Here is an 18093-nt window from a genome sequence, read left to right on the forward strand (position 1 = left end):
ATTAATTAGGTTGTGAACACTTTATAAATCATTAATAAGCTTTTATAAGACATGAGATAAACAGGGCAACTGTGACCAGTTGCTTGCCAAATAGTGAGCCCACATCTATCTGTACTGCTAAGCCTTATATTGGCTACTTAGCTTACTTCGTCTTCTTCATCAGCCAGCATCCTTGGTATCTGTTGTTCACCGAGTTGATTCTCGCTAAGTAGCCAATATAAGGCTTAGTCATCTTGCCAAATAGTGAGCCTGTGTTGATCTATGTTAGAACTGGTTTATAAATGGTCCTTAATGATTAATAAAGTGTGTACAACCTAATTCATAACCTAATTATAAACCCTTTATGAATCCTTTATAAGGGTAGTCTTAAGTAGAAATCCTGCATTTAAAATATAAATTAAGGAAAAGCACTGAAGTACAATCAGCTAAAATTGTTATATATTTGTATTATTAGAGTGTATCCCTAATGTTGAAGTCTATAAAAACGTAGCCACATTTAGATACTTTACCGACTGGCTTAATAGTAAAGTAATGCATCATATTTGACATGCTTCATGCATCATGTACAGTACAATAAATGTATATGTACATAAAATGAAACTGCCACTGATTAAAAAGTTCACACAGACATGAGATAAAGTTACCAGCTTGAAACCATTTTCAAAACTCAATCAGGTAGTTTCAATAGACTTCTTAAATATGGACATACATTTTTATCCCCGTTACAGCCTGCATTTTTTCATGATGGTGGTTTTATTCTGGTATCCCAGCGCTTATATCTGTGGACATACTGTATCGGCTCAGTTCAGTATTTGTGAGCATCCACTGTGAGGCAGTACAGAGTCTACAGCCCATCTTGTGTCAAGTCTACTTGACACAAGAATAAACTTTCATTTCTGATGAAAAACTGAATCTGAGCTCTCACCTCGATGCATCTTAGTGGAGAAGAGTGTTTAAAGACTGTGTGTGTGTGTGTGTGTGTGTGTGTGTGTGTGTGTGTGTGTGTGTGTGTGTGTGTGTGTGGTGTGTGTGTGTGTGTGGTGTGTGGTTGTGTGTGTGTGTGTGTGTGTGTGTGTGTGTGTGTGTGTGTGTGTGTGTGTGTGTGTGTGTGGTGTGTGTGTGTGTGTGTGTGTGTGTGTGTGTGTGTGTGTGTGTGTGTGTGTGTGTGTGTGTGTGTGACTGCATGTGTGTAAATTCCCAGGTTTGACGATAGTGTGTATTTTACCACACGCCCTCTGAGTCTCCACTGAAGTCTCTGAGCTGGGTGAATACTTCCTGCTGCCCTCAGAAAGGTCACTGTCTGAATGACAGATGGAAGGGCTTCAAAGATAAAAGAACAAAAGGTTTGGAATCATTTACTTCAGATTATTTCATTCATAAAGGTGAATTAAAGATGTAAACTCTCTGACATGTGACGTGTGTGTGTGTGTGTGTGTGTGTGTGTGTGTGTGTGTGTGTGTGTGTGTGTGTGTGTGTGTGTGTGTGTGTGTGTGTGTGTGTGTGTGTGTGTGTGTGTGTGTGTGAAAAGATACAAGTAAACAGGAAGGGACGACATTTAACAATTGTATGATAATGGAAAAACTAAAATAAAGAGCGACAGACAGACACAGCGAGAGATAAATACAAAAAGACAGAAAGAGAGAGAGACATTGTCAGAGAGCTGTGAACATGCCTGTGAACCATGAGAGATGGATGTGGGGATAAAAGAGAGCGAAAGGGAGAGAGAGAGACAGAGAGACAGAGAGAGAGAGAGAGAGAGAGAGAGAGAGAGAGAGAGAGAGAGAGAGAGAGAGAGAGGAGGGGATTGTTGCAAACAGGGATTTGCAGCAGAGGGGAGAGAAAGAAAGGGGGCAGTGGCACTCAGTGACAGAGTGCTATACACACTCACATGCGAACACACACACATACACACTCTCTGTTTCCTCTGTATCTCGTTCCAAACGTGTCAGTCAACCAGTCAGTTGATTATTTGTGTGTGTGTGTGTGTGGTGGGGGGATGTTGAAAAGAGCTCGTAACCATCCTTCATCTCTATGACCGACGGTAAGATCATTTCATTCATTTTCACTCTCATGTCATCCGTCATTCTACTTTGTTGTCTCATGCCTGTGTGTGTGTGTGTGTGTGTTTTGCTCTTTTTGGCTAACTTTTTTACTGTGACTCTGGTCCAGAGCCATGTTGAGGCCTCCCTGGAGCCCTGTCACTGTTTGCTTTCTTTTACAATCCGTTTTGAACCACGGGGGGTCAAACTAATGAGCTGTGCAGTCGAGGCGTTAGTCAAAGGTAGACTTTTAATAAAATGCTCATTTTAATACTAATAACTTTTATATTTGAGGGCCTTTAATCAGGGTTGTTGGAGGAAATACCTTTGCTCCACTACGGCTCTTTGATGTCACCACGGTGTCATACTGATTGATATTCTATACTTGGTCTGTTCACTTTGTTTAACTGTGTATGAAAGGACAAATTGTTATTTTATTCAACAAATTGAAAACAGGGTAACCTATAAGTCATTATATACTGTATTGATTCATGTGTTGTATTCATATAGCTTTGCATGTGAAACAAAGGTTTTTGATTTTAAACCATACTTCCAACTTCCTAAGTTCCAACATTTGAATACAACACACACCATTTTCAGCTTTTTTCTCCCCTCCACTGTATGGAAATGAGTTCCTTACAATATGAAAGAGTCTCAGGCTCTGGATTAAAGTTGATAATAGGATTTGTTTTCGGAGATGTGAATCTTTATGTCAAAAAGCCCTTTGAATACTTGTGCTTCAGTTGGTTATGTGTTCATGGGCAGATCTTTCCAGAAAAAATTACATGTCATATCTATTGTGTGTGATTGCATTAGCGTAATAACTAGGAATCGTTTCTACATAGAAATACCCTTGTGACAAATTGTTTAATAGATTTTTTTATTCACATACAAAATGAGAAATTCTTGCTGGCTAGAGAGAAGCAATGTGGAATTGTTTGTCACCTTCATAAGATGACATTTCACTTTTTGAAAAAGCATGGCATATGTTAAGAAGTACATTTGTAAAGTTTAGGAATCAAAAGAAGTTTACATTTGTCTGCACATGGCACACACTTTGGCATCTGCAAGTACACATGTTTGTGAGTGTGCAGGCATTAGCCCCATATATGTGTGAATAATGTGGTGGGCAGGGGGAATGTAGTGCAGATTACTGCCACATTAACAGGCCCGACACACTGACTCACACTGTCTCACTTCATGTTCGACAAAGTCAGAATTGCCTTCTTGTCAAGGCATTTATAGTACATTAGTAGGCCTACGGTGAATATAGAATAATAACATTTCAATCATGTTGGAAAATGAACTAGCAGGAAACACTACAGACTTAAAAGGTTTTAGTGTAAAGGAAGGTGTTTAATACATACAATGACATGTATTAAGGTTATATAAAAGGGTTTATATAATACAATTAACAGCTTTATTAATGGTTAGACAAATAGTAATGCCTAAATGGCAAGTTAAAAGCCATCACTAAGAACAACTTTTGGGTTGCAAATGTGTATTCTTCCAGCATATCCCCTTCCTTTTACTTGTATTAGAATTGCCTTGTGTTAAAAAGTGCAATACAGTGTAAATGCTTGCTTTGCCTAAATAGATTTTATACGCATTGTAAAATTATGCTGTGGGAAGGTTTTCTATAACCTGGAAAGAAAGTTATTAACTCCTTATGACTGATCTATAAAGCATTAGTGAATGTCACACATGTCACACATCAAAGTCTGTCTACACAGGTTTTGGGGAGTATTACAGCATGGCAACTTGGCAAGCTTTAAAATGGTTTCCTCCCAAAAAGTTGTTTAAATTCAAGCCACTTTCATCAGCATTGTTGGTCACTTAAGACTCTGAAATGTGTGGATTTAGTAAAAAGCGACCTTACCATACCTCCGTAGACCTCTTCTGTGTTCGAAGCAAGCAGCTTCATTAGTAGTTAGCATTACACTCTGCTACCTAACCAAACTGTCTGTGATCAAGTTGCATTGTGGGTAGTGTAGACAGCTGATTTTCCAACAAGTCCTCCAACTCATACGACCAAATAGGTAGATTATTCAAGCCCTTATTACGACCAAATAGGTTGTTTGTTCAAGCGCTTAGTTTTAAAGTTTTCGACCTCTAGTGCTCCCGTTGACTGCAAACGTTACAGAGGGTCGTTTATTCACAAATAACCCCTAAATTGTTGGATAGTTTGGCCATTAAAATGCTTTTTGATTAGATTTCTAACGAGAAGTGTATATTGTACTTTTAGAATCCACGTCCAGTGGATGTGTAGGATCTATAGTTTGATAGATATTACGAAGATGATTTGAGGTTTCGCCAGGAGAACGTGTATATGGGCAGCTTCCATGTAAAGTTAGCGTCAACCCTCACGGGGTGAAAGCTACGGTGGCCCTGAAGTGCAAGACAACACAGCATTTCACAAAACACAACAGCATTTCACAAAACGCTACAGCATTTCAGAAACACTACAGCATTTCAGAAAACACTTCTGGGCCACCGTAGAAAACAGAATTTCTGGTCTCGAAGTTTTCATAATAAAACCAATGATCAAATGATTTAACAGTGATATCTGCAGTACTCATCCACTAAAAAACATCAGTTTATCCTTGTTAATTACACAACATTAATTGGTTTAAATTGTGTACAATGCTTTTGTGCAGGGACGTGCACAGACATTTGGCGGGGCTATTGCTCTAAACTGGAAAAAGGGCCTCCCCCCGAAAAAAAAGACCTTTTCAAAATTGTAACTTGTTTTTAATGTAAAAGAAACCAAACGATTATTACATCAACTGAATTGAACAGTAAATCACATCTTATAACAAAATAAGCTAAGGCGACTACTTGCATTCGGTGACTTGATTTTAAAAATGAAAACCAGGGAAATTTTTTGTTTTGCATATCTCATTCAAATATCTAATGTTAGTAACTATATACAAAATGGGGACAATTCTGTTATAATGTAGTTCGACCAGACCATTGTAACTGCTGTGCTGTCCAGACATACTGATAAAATAGGGCCTCTAACTAATTGCCTTAAATAAACTCACTAATTAATAGGGATGTAACGATATCAAAAACTCACGGTACGATAATATTGCGATAACAAGTCCATGGTACGGTATTTATCGCGAAATGTAATAATAAAGAAAAAAAAGAAAAAAAATGTTTTGAATTTAAAAAAAGGTTACTTGGAAAAATGTTCTTTATTAAATAATAAATCTGATTTGTACAGCATTTTAGTAGGATAGCAGTATTTTAAAGTGTCGAAAACAAAGTGACAGTAAAACTCACAAATACCTCATTCACACCAACGCAACTCCGGTTCAAGCTCCGTGCTAGAGCTTTTCAGGTTCAGAACCGGTTCTTCGGTTTAGCTCCGGCTCTTTTCACACCGCCCAGAGTCCGACTGGTGCTGCGTCATCGTTTGCGTCATGACGTAACCGTTTGCCGCCTGCTTCATAAAACCGCGCGGAAACCCCTCACAGCTCACACCGACAACAACAACAATGGCCGATTGTGCTCCAGCTTCCTCTGTACCTCTTCGGAAGACCAAATTCCCAGTAGGTAGCTGGTCTCTTCAGTGGACCACTGCTGCTTGTTAAGTTTCTCCATCGTTGTGTACAAACTGGATAAAACGCCGGCTTTTTGTTGTTGTTCAGGAGTTGATCCCGCCCCTGCCCCCGCCTCGACGTAAGCGTGACGTATGCGGTGCTTTTGCTCTAGCCGGACAATTTTTTGGTGCTTGAAACGAACCGGATTCCGGAGCTAATACCTCATTCACACGAACGCAACTCCGGTTCAAGCTCCGTGCTAGAGCTTTTCAGATTCAGAACCAGTTCTTCGGTTTAGCTCAGGCTCTTTTCACACCGCCCAGAGTCCGACTGGTAATGCGTCGTTGCGTCATCGTTTGCGTCATGACGTAACCGTTTGCGTGCCTGCTTCATAAAGCCAAACCGCGCGGATGAAATCAGTTGCATTCATTTCTTATGGCTCTATCTGCAGCTTTTCCGGAGTCATTTCTGTGGTTTAGTTATATTCTTATAAAAAAGTGTACTCGTGTCAATAAAGGTTTTTTTAAAACACAACTGCTTCCGAGGTCGGTCTTATTTCTTAAGGTGGACTGAACCATGAGTGTGGAGTAACGTTGTATCTTTCATTTAAATGAACTGTAACCTTCACCCAGGTATGTAACAGCTGTTCTCAAATGAACATGTGAAGTAAAATTTAATATTTATAGTTTTATAGATTTATAATGAGTTATAATGAGAGGTGATCAACGTGAATGCTCAGGTTCCACCTTAACACGCAGACACGTTGCTTCACCATGAGCAGAAACCTTTATATACAGTCTATGGCAGAAACACTGAAACTCTTGTTAAGTTTCTCCATCGTTGTGTACAAACTGGATAAAACGCGGGCTTTTTGTTGTTGTTCAGGAGTTGATCTGTCTCTGCCATGGATGTGTCTCTGCCTCGACGTAAGCGTGACGTATGTGGTGCTTTTTCTCTGGCCGGACAATTTTTTGGTACTTGAAACTAACCGGATTCCGGAGCTAAGAGGCTGCTCCGCTGCAGTGTGAAGAGGAAAACCCGGTGCTTTTCAAGCTCCAGCTCCGAACCGGCCCTGAAACACCGTTGGTGTGAATGAGGTATAAGAGGCTGCTCCGCTGCGGTGTGAACAAGAAAACCCGGTGCTTTTCAAGCTCCAGCTCCGAACCGGCCCTGAAACACCGTTGGTGTGAATGAGGTATTATACCTCATTCAGCATCATCAGACAGGTTTTTAGGAATATGAGAATGTCCACATTTCCAGGTAGAAGCTGGGATGTTTGGGCATTTACAATATCCCCTGCTGTGGAAAAAACTCTCTCGCTTGGTACTGATGTTGCTGGGACAGCAGTGGTCGCGTTAACCGAATATTTTTTTTAACAATGACGGAAAAATCTGAAAGCAGTCTGTCATTTTGACAGATTAGAACAAACTCGGAACAGTGCCAAAGTTTCCCCGCAGCGAGGCTCTGGTGTTATGCCGTGTTATGCATGCCCTTCAAAAGGAAATGATATAGTTTCCAAACCGTACTTTGCCGTACAGATCATTGAAATGTCTGGGAGTTTTTGCTTTACGAGTTTTAGGCTTATTGACAGGGCGAGATAAAAATATACTGTTGGTACTTGTCAATGTCTCTAGGTATGTAAATGTACCTAGGTGTGTCCTGTTGTTTTATGTTCATGTTGTAACCTACTTGCTGCCATGTTGGACAGGTCTTTCTTGGAAAAGAGATCGATGATCTCAATGGGGCCATCTGGTTAAATAAAGGTTTTTTTTTAAAAAAAAGTGTTTTAAAAACAACAATTAAAACATGTTTCTTTTTAAATCGCGGTAGATTTTGTCAGTCTCACGACGGTATTGGGACGTTTATTTATCGCGATACCACGATATTCGGTATATTGTTACATCCCTACTAATTAATGAAACCAGTTCAATACGCATTATTCTTATTCTTATCATTCTTTATGAGTGCAGTAACCGAATGCAATAACGGTAAGGTATCTAATTACTTATCTATTTAGTATTCCACAACTTAATAACAAAGATGGTCAAACTAAAGTGGTAGAGACATGGCAGAAATCCTACAATGAAGCGGGACAGTGAACTGTTCACCCGTGAGAGGGCGATCAAGAAAAGAGAGCGAGCGGCCCCGTTGAGGGAGTTTACAGATTAAAAGACACAGAAAGACAGAAGCACAATAACAAATAGGCTATATTTAGGTCTTTTTTTGTAAATAACCGACGGTATCAAGAGGAAGTAAAGTCCCCTGGTTTGTCCCTTATACCCTAACTGCCATGACACAACTCAAAATCAAGTTTACAAAATCTGAGACAATACAATACTTGTGGGCTTATCATGTTGATTCGGCCACAACAGAAAAAAGAAAAACAAACTATCGCTCTCTCCAGAGCGGCAGGTCCGCCAAAAAGGCCAAACGGGCCGTTGCCCGGGCAACATTAGCCCGTATCTGCACGTCCCTGCTTTTGTGTTTTTCCCATAGGTTTTTCCCTTTAGATTCTGAGAGACACATTTCTTTTTTCAGAGGTTTTGATAAACCATCGAACTACCCATAATCCTTGATGTTTTAGCCGCAATGCACGTCGGGATTTGGTGTTTATGCGATATGAAATCGGAAAACATTTTTAAAAAATCAAATAATACTTTATTCCGAGTGTTCTTGCTTTTTTCTTTGGATGTCATCACATAACGGCATTGTAATACACGGTTCAGCTGCATTAAATATTACATATCTGCCGTAGTTCTTTATTTATAGAGCCTTGATTAGAGGACCTTTGGACAAACTGGAAGAAATGCTGCCGAAACTGAATACGTGACGTGGATCATAAATATATCAGCAATTGCACAACATTTTCGATTTCTTTTCACACAATACGTCTCCTTGCAATATCAGCATTCATTCGGCTGACTTTTATATTTGATCCAATTGGTAGATAGGCTGAATTTACACTATAACGGTGCACAGTTGATAGACAGGGACTTGTAGTTGTTAAAGATATTACTGATTTTCTTTGAATTAAAGAATGTAAATACTGAGTTGAGAGAATAGTCAGGGGTTTTGGGTGATGGGAGACACATCTATGGAATCAGAATTTCAATAGCTGATATTATTATGTTTTATTAACTAGACCAGTGGTTCCTAAACGGTGTGCCGCGGCACACTTGTGTGCCGTGAGGCAAGTCCGGGTGTGCCGTGGGATTTTGTGACAACCATACGTTATTATTGCAATATACAACTACACAAAAATAATAATTTTTTTATTTACTATATCAGTACTTTGTAGGTTTATATGTACGTAATCTGCGCGATTTGCGCGTCCACATCTCCACGTGCAGTGCTGCATAAACATGGCTGAGTCAGCGATAACTTTCGAGGGGTGGAGGTATGCCCATTATTTTGAGTTTGTCCGAAGAATAGACAGGAATGTGACGGTGAGGTGTGTTAGAAATTAAAATCAATGTTGGTATGGCGTAATTTGAATTAAATACACTATTTAATTTAAATCAGTTTTATTCTGAAAAACCGGAAGTTCACTAACTATTAACTTAATACTTTTATTCTGACAATTATTCATTTCCGGTTAGCATTAGCATGTGGCGAAATGCTGCATTTTCAAACCGTGAATCAAAGGTGAAATTACATGTGATGTTGTACACTGAGCACACTGGGTTTAGCAATCATTTATTACCGCTGAATAACGTTTATTAGGGAATGTTTAAATAACCACAGACACCAGAATGATATAATTTAACAACAGAAAAAGGCAGAAATTGCATTGGACCCGCCTCCGACGACGCCGGCCAATAGGAGAAGACCTCCGATGACAACAGAAAGAGCAAGCCAAGGATTGACCTCTTTCTACCTGCTGACCGGGCGGATGAGGAGAGCGCCTCCACTCGCACATTTCATTTTGTACACCACCGCATCTTTTGTGTAATTCAATGCTGTTAACTTTTATAAGCTTCCCTTGACTCTTTTCAGTCTCTCCTGCCTTCGGGGTTCGAGAATACACTAACAGGTGCAAACTGTGTCCAGGCCAGAAGCTGTTATCCACGTCAAACCTCAACACACACCTGCAAAGAACACATGCTTTTTTGTTTATATCACGTAGTCTGTTCTTCTTCTCTGTCTTCCGGTTGTTGCCTGTTTTGAATGACAAATACACACTACCGCCGCCTGCTGGTAAGGAAAGTTATTGCCACTCACGCATGCGCAGTTCGTACGTGCTCGGCGAGTAAAGTAACGAGTTTGTAAGTCGGCAAAATATTTACAATAGCACATGTTTCAATGCTGATTGCTGAAATGTTACATTTATAATTTGTAGTTCAGGACCATGGACAATGCAGCTTCCTTGCATTGACAGTTCTCTGTGCTGAATTTCTGCTGAGTTTCCTTTGCCTCATTTTTTATTTTATGACCTGTCTGGTTTAAATGAGTGTGTTGCTGCTTTGATGAAGCCTAATTTGATAAAGTTTCAAATTAATTTCTGAAATATTTCGTTAATAAATATTTCATGAGTAATATAGTTGTCTTTGTCACATTTTATTTGGCATTAGTAAATAATTATGCACATTTACAGATATTTTACATGATATGAGTGATAACACGTGTTATAAGGGTTATTTTGCACAATAGGTGTGCCTTGAGATTTGTACTTGTCCTTTGGTGTGCCTTGGGCACAAAAAGTTTGGGAACCACTGAACTAGACTACAGGCTTTTTAACCCGCAACCCCTAGTGGTTAAAGCATGTTATTGAATTTTGTTGTTGAATGTTATATTTGATGAAAACATTTAAATATTAAGAGTAGCCTACATACAAAATAGGGGGAAAGCAGAAGGTCAATGATAGAAATATAGAATAGAAAATATCAGGAAAATACTGTAGTGATCTCTACAATACAACAGTTTAGTGCAGGACGCACAGGAGGATGTGCAAAACAGACAAACTAATAAGGCTTTATTTAAACATTAAAGAATACTTTAAGTTAAGGTCTTCTTTTGAATAAGAAAAAAACGTTGGGCGTATCAACAGATGAATATTAAGTCTGACAAAGTACTTAATGTCTAATATATTGCATAGTTTATTTTGGCACTTGACAATCACCTTCCCTGAATTTAACTCAGGTGTAACTAAAGTCTGATTTAAGGGTTGTATATATTTCACATCATTAATCAGAATCTGCAAAGTAACTAAAATAAATGTAGTGGAGTAAAAATACCAGGTTAACCTCTGAATTGTAGTGGAGTAGAACAAAGTAGTATGCTGCTGTAACAAAAACATTTCCCAACTTGGGATCAATAAAGTATATCTTATCTTATCTTATCTTAAGATGATCGATGGCTACTGCCATATTTGCACAATTTGCCTCTGAACCTTGACAAGTGCATGTTTCAGGCTTATCAATTAACAACAGGAGGGGTCATAGACATAAGACCAGCTGTTAAATAAAGCTCTTCTGACCTTAGCTGTCTTGTGGGTATATTAATGCTGCCCATTATGGACACAAGCAATTTTCACCCATTTATTAATTATATGTTTTAAATTTGATAACACCAATGTGTTTCGTATACCCTAAACCTCCAGGGGTATACACAGTTTAATACTGGCAACTTCTAATTGTGGAAAATACGAAAATGTCTTTTAAAACTACAATTCCCAGTAGAGACGTGCCATAGAACATGTTGCGAAACACACAATAGCCAGCATGTGTAGTTCTGGGGGGGGAGGCTGGGCTGGACTCGTACAAGTCCAGTTTTGGATAGTCTGCCATGGTTCCATTCCATTTCAAAGAGCTGTTTGACGCTCGGCGTAACCTTGTCGCACTGCCACTCCAACATCCAATCACAGAGCTTGAGGACTAATCACGGGGTTTGTAAAGCAAGGCGGGTGTTGTAGTCCCAAACGATAGCTCGGGATTGTGGGTAGTGTAGTGTCTTCGGAAATTCTGTAGGGTCTAAACTCCGAAAAAACTATTTGTTTCTCCGAATCGAAGGTTAAAAAACACAAAAGCATTGTACACAATTTAAACCAATCAATATTGTGTAATTAACAAGGATAAACTGATGTTTTTTAGAGGATGAGTAATGCAGATATCACTGTGTAATCATTTGACAGTGAGGGGAATACTTCCGGTTTTATTATGAAAACTTCGAGACCGGAAAAACAGTTTTCACCCCGTGAGGGTTGACGCTAACTTTACATGGAAGCTGCCGCATATACACGTTCTCCTGGCGAGACTTCAAATCATCTTCACACCAATCTGACAACAAAGAACTGACACAGACGGACACTGACTGTCGCGTCGCCTCGCGTCTCTGCGTCTTGGCCATGTGTCGCACTGGAACACACCGCAAAGACTTCAGCCGACGGCCAAGAAGCACGTCCGAACTGCGCATGAGTGAGTGGCAATAACTCTCCTTACCAGCAGGTGGCGGTAGTGTGTATTCATTATTCAAAAGAGGCAACAACCGGAAGACAGACTGCGTGATAACGGAGAGAAGAAGAACAGACTGTGTGATATAAACAAACAACAAATAGCGTGTGCGTTCCATTTTCACTCTACAACGAGAAGCTCATGGGGCTTTCCCGAACCTGTGTCGAGAGCTGGAGTTAAATGAAATCTCAGATTTGCCTTCTTAATAGTTTGTTTGGGTCCCTCACTTCCGTTTCGCTTCTCATGCACTGATTCGCTAAGCTGAACAGCCAATCAGAGTGATTTATTTCGCCGACTGCCTTTGGCCGACTGCGGCCGAAAAGGCGTCGGCCCGGCTGAAAAGACCCGACGGTGCGGGACACACCAATCTGAGTAGGGCGTGTCGACGCTCATCGTCGGCCTAACGCCCACCGACACCGATAATCGGCCTGGTGTGTCTGTGCCTTTATCTATCAAACGATAGATCCTACACATCCATGGACGTAGATTATAAAAGTACAATATACACTTCTCGCTAGAAATCTAATCAAAAAGTATTTTAATGGCCAAACTATTGCACAATTTAGGATTTTCCAGAGAGGGTTATTTGTGAATAAAAGAATCTCCGGAGCGTTTGCAATCAACGGGAGCATGTTGTTTCTTACACGACCACTAAAGGTGCTACACTTTAAAACGTGACTCTGAGTCGTAATAAACTGCTGAACAATCAACCTATAATGGTCATTTTTTTTAGGAGGACAGGCTGAAGTAATAAGAATGCATTTCTGCCACACTGATTTTTTTTAACCGGCCATCGAAACTCAGTCTAAGTTATGCTAAATCGGCATAGTACTCTTTTAATTCAAAGTAATGAAGCCATCAGTTACAGCTTACATCATTAAAAAATGGTGCCAAATTAGAAAGTGGTTCCAAACATTTTACATAAAAATTGTCTTTAGGTAGATTTATACCTAAAAAACGTATACAATGGTTCTTTCTCTTCTCGTCCTTGTATCACAAACCCTTTCTTTGTATTCCATCTTTCCATCAGGACAAGAGAAACAGAGACAAGGACCCGGGGACATACAGTTTCTCACAGAGGAAACTCACCCAGCAGTCTACTTCCTGAAATCACCACTCCTTCTGTCTATGAGCTGCACTGAGGCAGAGGAGTGGACTTCCCAACAATCCTGACACACGGAAAACCCCTGTGAATCCCCCAGAGGCCCCCCGAGCAGCAGCATGTCCTCTCCTCTCCCCATGCCCTCTCTCCCCCCCAGTCCTCTGGCCATGGAGTACCTAAATGACTTTGACCTCCTCAAGTTTGAGGTGAAATCTGACACTCCTCCGCACCCTACTCCATGTGTGTTTCCCAAGTCTGGCCTTCCCCAAGACCCCTCCAGCTCGCCGTACACCAGCAACCCTATGCAGGATTCCAGTTTGAGCTCCAGCCCTTACAACTCGCTGCCACCCTCGCCATCGCTCAGTGACGCCCACCCACCACCTTCGGGCTCTTCCTCCCTCTCATCGTCATCCTCCTCCATCTCCTTCCCCCTCTCCCTCTCTAACAGCTTCACCTCAGGCATCAGCTCCGGCTCTCAGGGGAACGTGGAGGGCAGCCCGTCCCACGGGGGGCCTCAGGGTCCCACATCGGCCTCGCTGGAGGACCTGATCTGGCTGGCAGCGCTGCAGCAACAATTTGGAGGTGATGTGACGGGGCCCTCGAATTTGATGGGGGCCTTGGGGGGAGTGCCAGAGCGGGGGGAGAGAGAGAGGGGGCCGGTCAATGGCTTCCTGGGCTGTGAGGACGCTGTGGAGGCTTTGCTGAACTCAGCTGCTGCAGCTGTCAGCTCGCAGGTAACAATTTATAATTTGTTTATGTTAAATGTTCTCCAATTGATGAAGGAGTTGACTGACATCTTCTTCCATATTGTCCCCCCTCTCTTCAGTTTCCAAGTCTTTCTCAGAGTTCCAGCAGCAACCTGGGGGACTCCAGCAGCGACAGTGGTGCAGACATCTCCTGCCCCAAAGGGACAGACATGTGCCATCGCCCGCTCGTCTTCCTCTCATCAGCCCCTAACTCACTCCCCAACGACGCTCCTAACTCAGCTCCATACCCACAACCCCTCAGCCCCCAGGCCCATCTTCATCACCACCAGCATCACCATCATCAGCACCACTCGCACCACTCCATGCATGGCAGCCATCACCATCATCACCACTCAATGAGTCAGGTACACACGGATCAATCCGCAATAGCTTGATAATGACGATTGTGCTCGACAGAATGATTTCATGGATTAACGAGGGAGATGTTTTGGAGGTGAAAGAATTGAACAGTGACACTTGTGGCATTAGAGGGCTGGGCGGAGGGAGAGGGATCGTTCAGTGAAGGATTAGGATTAGGAAATTAGAACATTGTTATTAGTGTCTATCTTGAGCCTCACTTTGAGGATCACTCTCTGCATGGCAACAATAAGTGAAGCAAGAATTTCGTTTTTGACAGTGCACGGTTTGGATTTACAGTGAAACATACATACACTTACATTTAAACACAATTCTTCAACATTTATAGTATTTGTTAGCAATCATAACTTTTTTCTATAATTACATTTAGTATTGTAATAATTCAATATCTGGTTATACACCAGCTTTTAGCTTTCCAAAGTATGGGTTGTGGTTGTTCACGAATATATTAATAAACACAATATCTGCTTGCAACTAGGTTGTTTTAAGCTATGTATTGCATGTTTCTAGGGGGAGTTCCTCCAAAGCTAATTTAAATAAGTAATCTCTAAAATGAACACTAGCCAGTTGTTAATGAACCTATAAATGAATAATTAACTCTTTAAGGGGCTAAATGTGATTGGAGGACAAATCAATTGCTGCTAGCCTCTTCAATGCTTCAATTACTTGGTAAATCAACTCTGTAATCTGCTTTCCGGTGGATGAAGATGTCTGGGTGTATCTCTATGTGGAGCACGGTGTTAGCTTATGATAATATCTGCTATTATTGCTGTGTGTAATCCTCATAACTGTCAACCACACTTAGTCAGATTAAATGACAGATTATGGACATGTGGTGCTGAAATGTGCCCCCTGACAGACAAACACACACCCAGTATAACACGTCACATGTCCACCAGTCATCTCACAATCAGTTATGGTTAAACTATTCCACACTCATTTAACTCATCAATTATTTTCATAATTTGTCTTGTTTCCAATTAACATCAGAGTACAGCATATTCTGAATGTGTGTTTTCACCATCTGCTCGGCAGTGTGGGGCCAATGATCGCTTCTCTGATGAGCAGCTGGTGAGCCTGTCAGTGCGGGAGCTGAACCGACACCTGCGAGGAGTGAGTAAGGATGAAGTGGTGCGCTTGAAACAGAAACGTCGCACTCTGAAGAACCGGGGCTATGCCCAGTCCTGCCGATACAAGCGCCTACAGCACCGCCACGCTCTGGAGTCGGAGAAACATGTGCTCACACAACAGGTACATGCCTGTTCATGACTGACCAGCTTTATTTTATCCAAGCTATCTGACCACAAACTTAAATCCTAATCTGATCTCATCTTTAATCTGGAAGTTTAGACAATTCTAAATTCCCTTCATGGCTGAACAATAGTGATCGTGGCCCTCTCTGACGCCCCCGACAGTGGCCATCGGACATTTTTTACCCCACTTTTAGCTCCTGAGGGATACGTTCAAAATAGAAAATGTTCTTGTAGTGTTCCAGAAAAACACATTAATTGGGTGACATTGTTATTCCTCTAAAATTGCATTTGGTCCGCCTGGCACCCCAATTTCAAATGTTCTAGAACCGCCACTGCTCCTGACTCTTTCTTGCATTCATTTTAAAGGAACATCTTTGCACTTTGGCTTAGCAACAGCACAAATGCCTTTTTTTTTCTCCTCCTCAGTTGGATCAGCTACAGTGTGAGCTGAATCGAGTGCTGAGGGAGAGAGATGCCTACAAGGCTCGCTACGAGAAGCTCCTCAGCACGAACCACAGCATCGCAGCTGAAGCCCCACCGACCCGCAGCAGCAACCCACCTTCCCCACCCCCTGACTACTTCCTCTGAGCTAAGCCCACAGGGAGAGGAAGGAATAAACAGAGGAATGAGAAACCAGCCAACATGGAGCAATCAATGATGAGTAATCAGACTTGGGGAAGAAAACAAGGATGTGTATGTAAGTGTGTGTGTAAGTGTGTGTTTGTGTGTGAGAGAGAAAGTGAAAGAGAGACACTGGCAGGCAGTTTTGGAGCGATACAACTGTGAAATCCACTATTGAGTGATTAAAGGGGAATAAGACTGCTAACTCATAGTGTTAGACTCAGCTCTAGGCTGCTTCATGGACAACGCTTTTACTTCACTGTGAATGATAGTTGCACAAAAACTGGCTAAGAATACAACAGTGGACAAACACGACTGTGAGAAGTGCATTGAAAAAGCTTTTGTCTTGAATTTAAACGTATCAATAGTCCCTGATACTGCTGAGAATATTATCTATGCAATATTATAGCTGCAATGTACTTTCAAAATGAGTGGTTGTGGTTCAAACTGTAGTTGTGTTTTTTTACAATAAGCTGCTAAAGCTGCAGAGGTCTGAGTAATGCAGTGGTGCTGGATGTGGAGTGGTATGGGCTTGGATAAAGTATCCACGGCATGCAGTTGTGTTTGCCAGCAAATTTTTCACAGTTGCCTACCAAAGTGTATAAGCTCACCAAGACTTGTTTTTATTTTAAAGATGAATAATCATAGATTAAAGAATGTACAAGGATACCTGTCATGGGAATCCTCCACTGATTGTGCTTAATGAATAGTAGGGATATTGCTCTTGTGTTTTAGCAAATAAATCTACTTTTGCTGCTTGGAAATGGCTACATTGAGCCATTAACAGTGACAAGAAAGACTTGCTGTTTGCTCTCAAACATGTGTTTTTACATACAAAGAGCTAGTAGTGTGCTTAACTAAAGCAACTGCATATGATGAAAGCGAGAAAGAAGCCCTCCGCAGCAGGCGAAAAGAGTGTGGCATGATTTGTGTGGCTGTGTCCAGTCCTCCAGACTAGGGAAGTTATTTTCTGAAAAAAATTGCACACCTCTGTAACAGGAACAATCACACAATTACAGCAACATGCGGCACCACAGAGCTGGTCACTGTGGACTCGGGTACTGTGGTTTACAGATGCAAGAGAAAATCAACGGTGCAGGGAAATTAAAAAGAAAATGCAAAAAATGTTTTCATGGAGACACCTTCTTATCTGTCCCATAAAATCCAGGGTTCATGATTTAGAGCTATTTATTTTTGTTTGGGTGTAGAGTAAATAAATTGTTCTTTTTATTTATTCACTTATTTATTCAGTATTTATTGTTTATTTATGTACTGATTCTACTTAATTTACTTTACAGGTTTTATTCAATTAGTGTGTATTTTTACTTTCCCACAGATTACTATTTTACCCAATTGTGATTAGAATTAAGATTACTACAAAAATGATGGCCGTTATCATGGTTTCCTGCTCCTGTTGTAGTGTGGTTTCATATGCATAAGAAATAAACAAAGTACTTTACCATCCCTGTCATACTGTGGCGTGCTTTTGTGCGGCTTCCACACATGTTTTAACCTCATTCCTTTTCTATTCACCTATCTGAGCATCTCCCACTGTCAGTCTTCTGCAGGCCTTTTCTCTCCAGCTCGCCCTGCAGCTCGCCCTGCAGCCCCCATACCCGGCTCCATCCCACTCTTTATCTATCCCTCTATAGTGAGGCAGTGACCCTGGGTGTGCACTGTTTGGGATGACCTCATCTTCAGCTCTACCTCCCTCTCTGTGTCTCTCGCTCTCTCTCTGGCCTGTATAATAGGAGCAGGATTAGGGCTATAATAGCGCCCTGGCTGCTCACTGCCGGAGTCTATTGTGGCTTTGTGTGGGAGGGACGCACCACAGCTCATGGCCACACTCACATTTTGACAGAAAACATGTCAAAATACACTTCTTGGGTCAGGGACTAGAAATTACTTTATTTAGTCAAATGGGAAATTAGCCAGTCTCTGAAAGAAGTCATGTGTC

General features: G+C 41.2%; 1 protein-coding gene across 1 annotated transcript; it reads left to right on the plus strand.

Moving 5' to 3' along the window:
* The first annotated feature begins 1907 nt into the window (after window positions 1-1907).
* Window positions 1908-17592, plus strand: nrl (neural retina leucine zipper). The gene is made up of 5 exons (XM_034229977.1): window positions 1908-2041; window positions 13067-13872; window positions 13965-14249; window positions 15298-15513; window positions 15942-17592. The coding sequence occupies exons 2-5, from the start codon at window positions 13258-13260 to the stop codon at window positions 16101-16103; spliced, it is 1278 nt and encodes a 425-aa protein (XP_034085868.1). The 5' UTR covers window positions 1908-2041; window positions 13067-13257; the 3' UTR covers window positions 16104-17592.
* The last annotated feature ends 501 nt before the right edge of the window (window positions 17593-18093 follow it).

This window comes from Gymnodraco acuticeps, unplaced genomic scaffold, assembly GCF_902827175.1.
Source record: "Gymnodraco acuticeps unplaced genomic scaffold, fGymAcu1.1, whole genome shotgun sequence".
Taxonomy (NCBI): Eukaryota; Metazoa; Chordata; class Actinopteri; order Perciformes; family Bathydraconidae; genus Gymnodraco; species Gymnodraco acuticeps.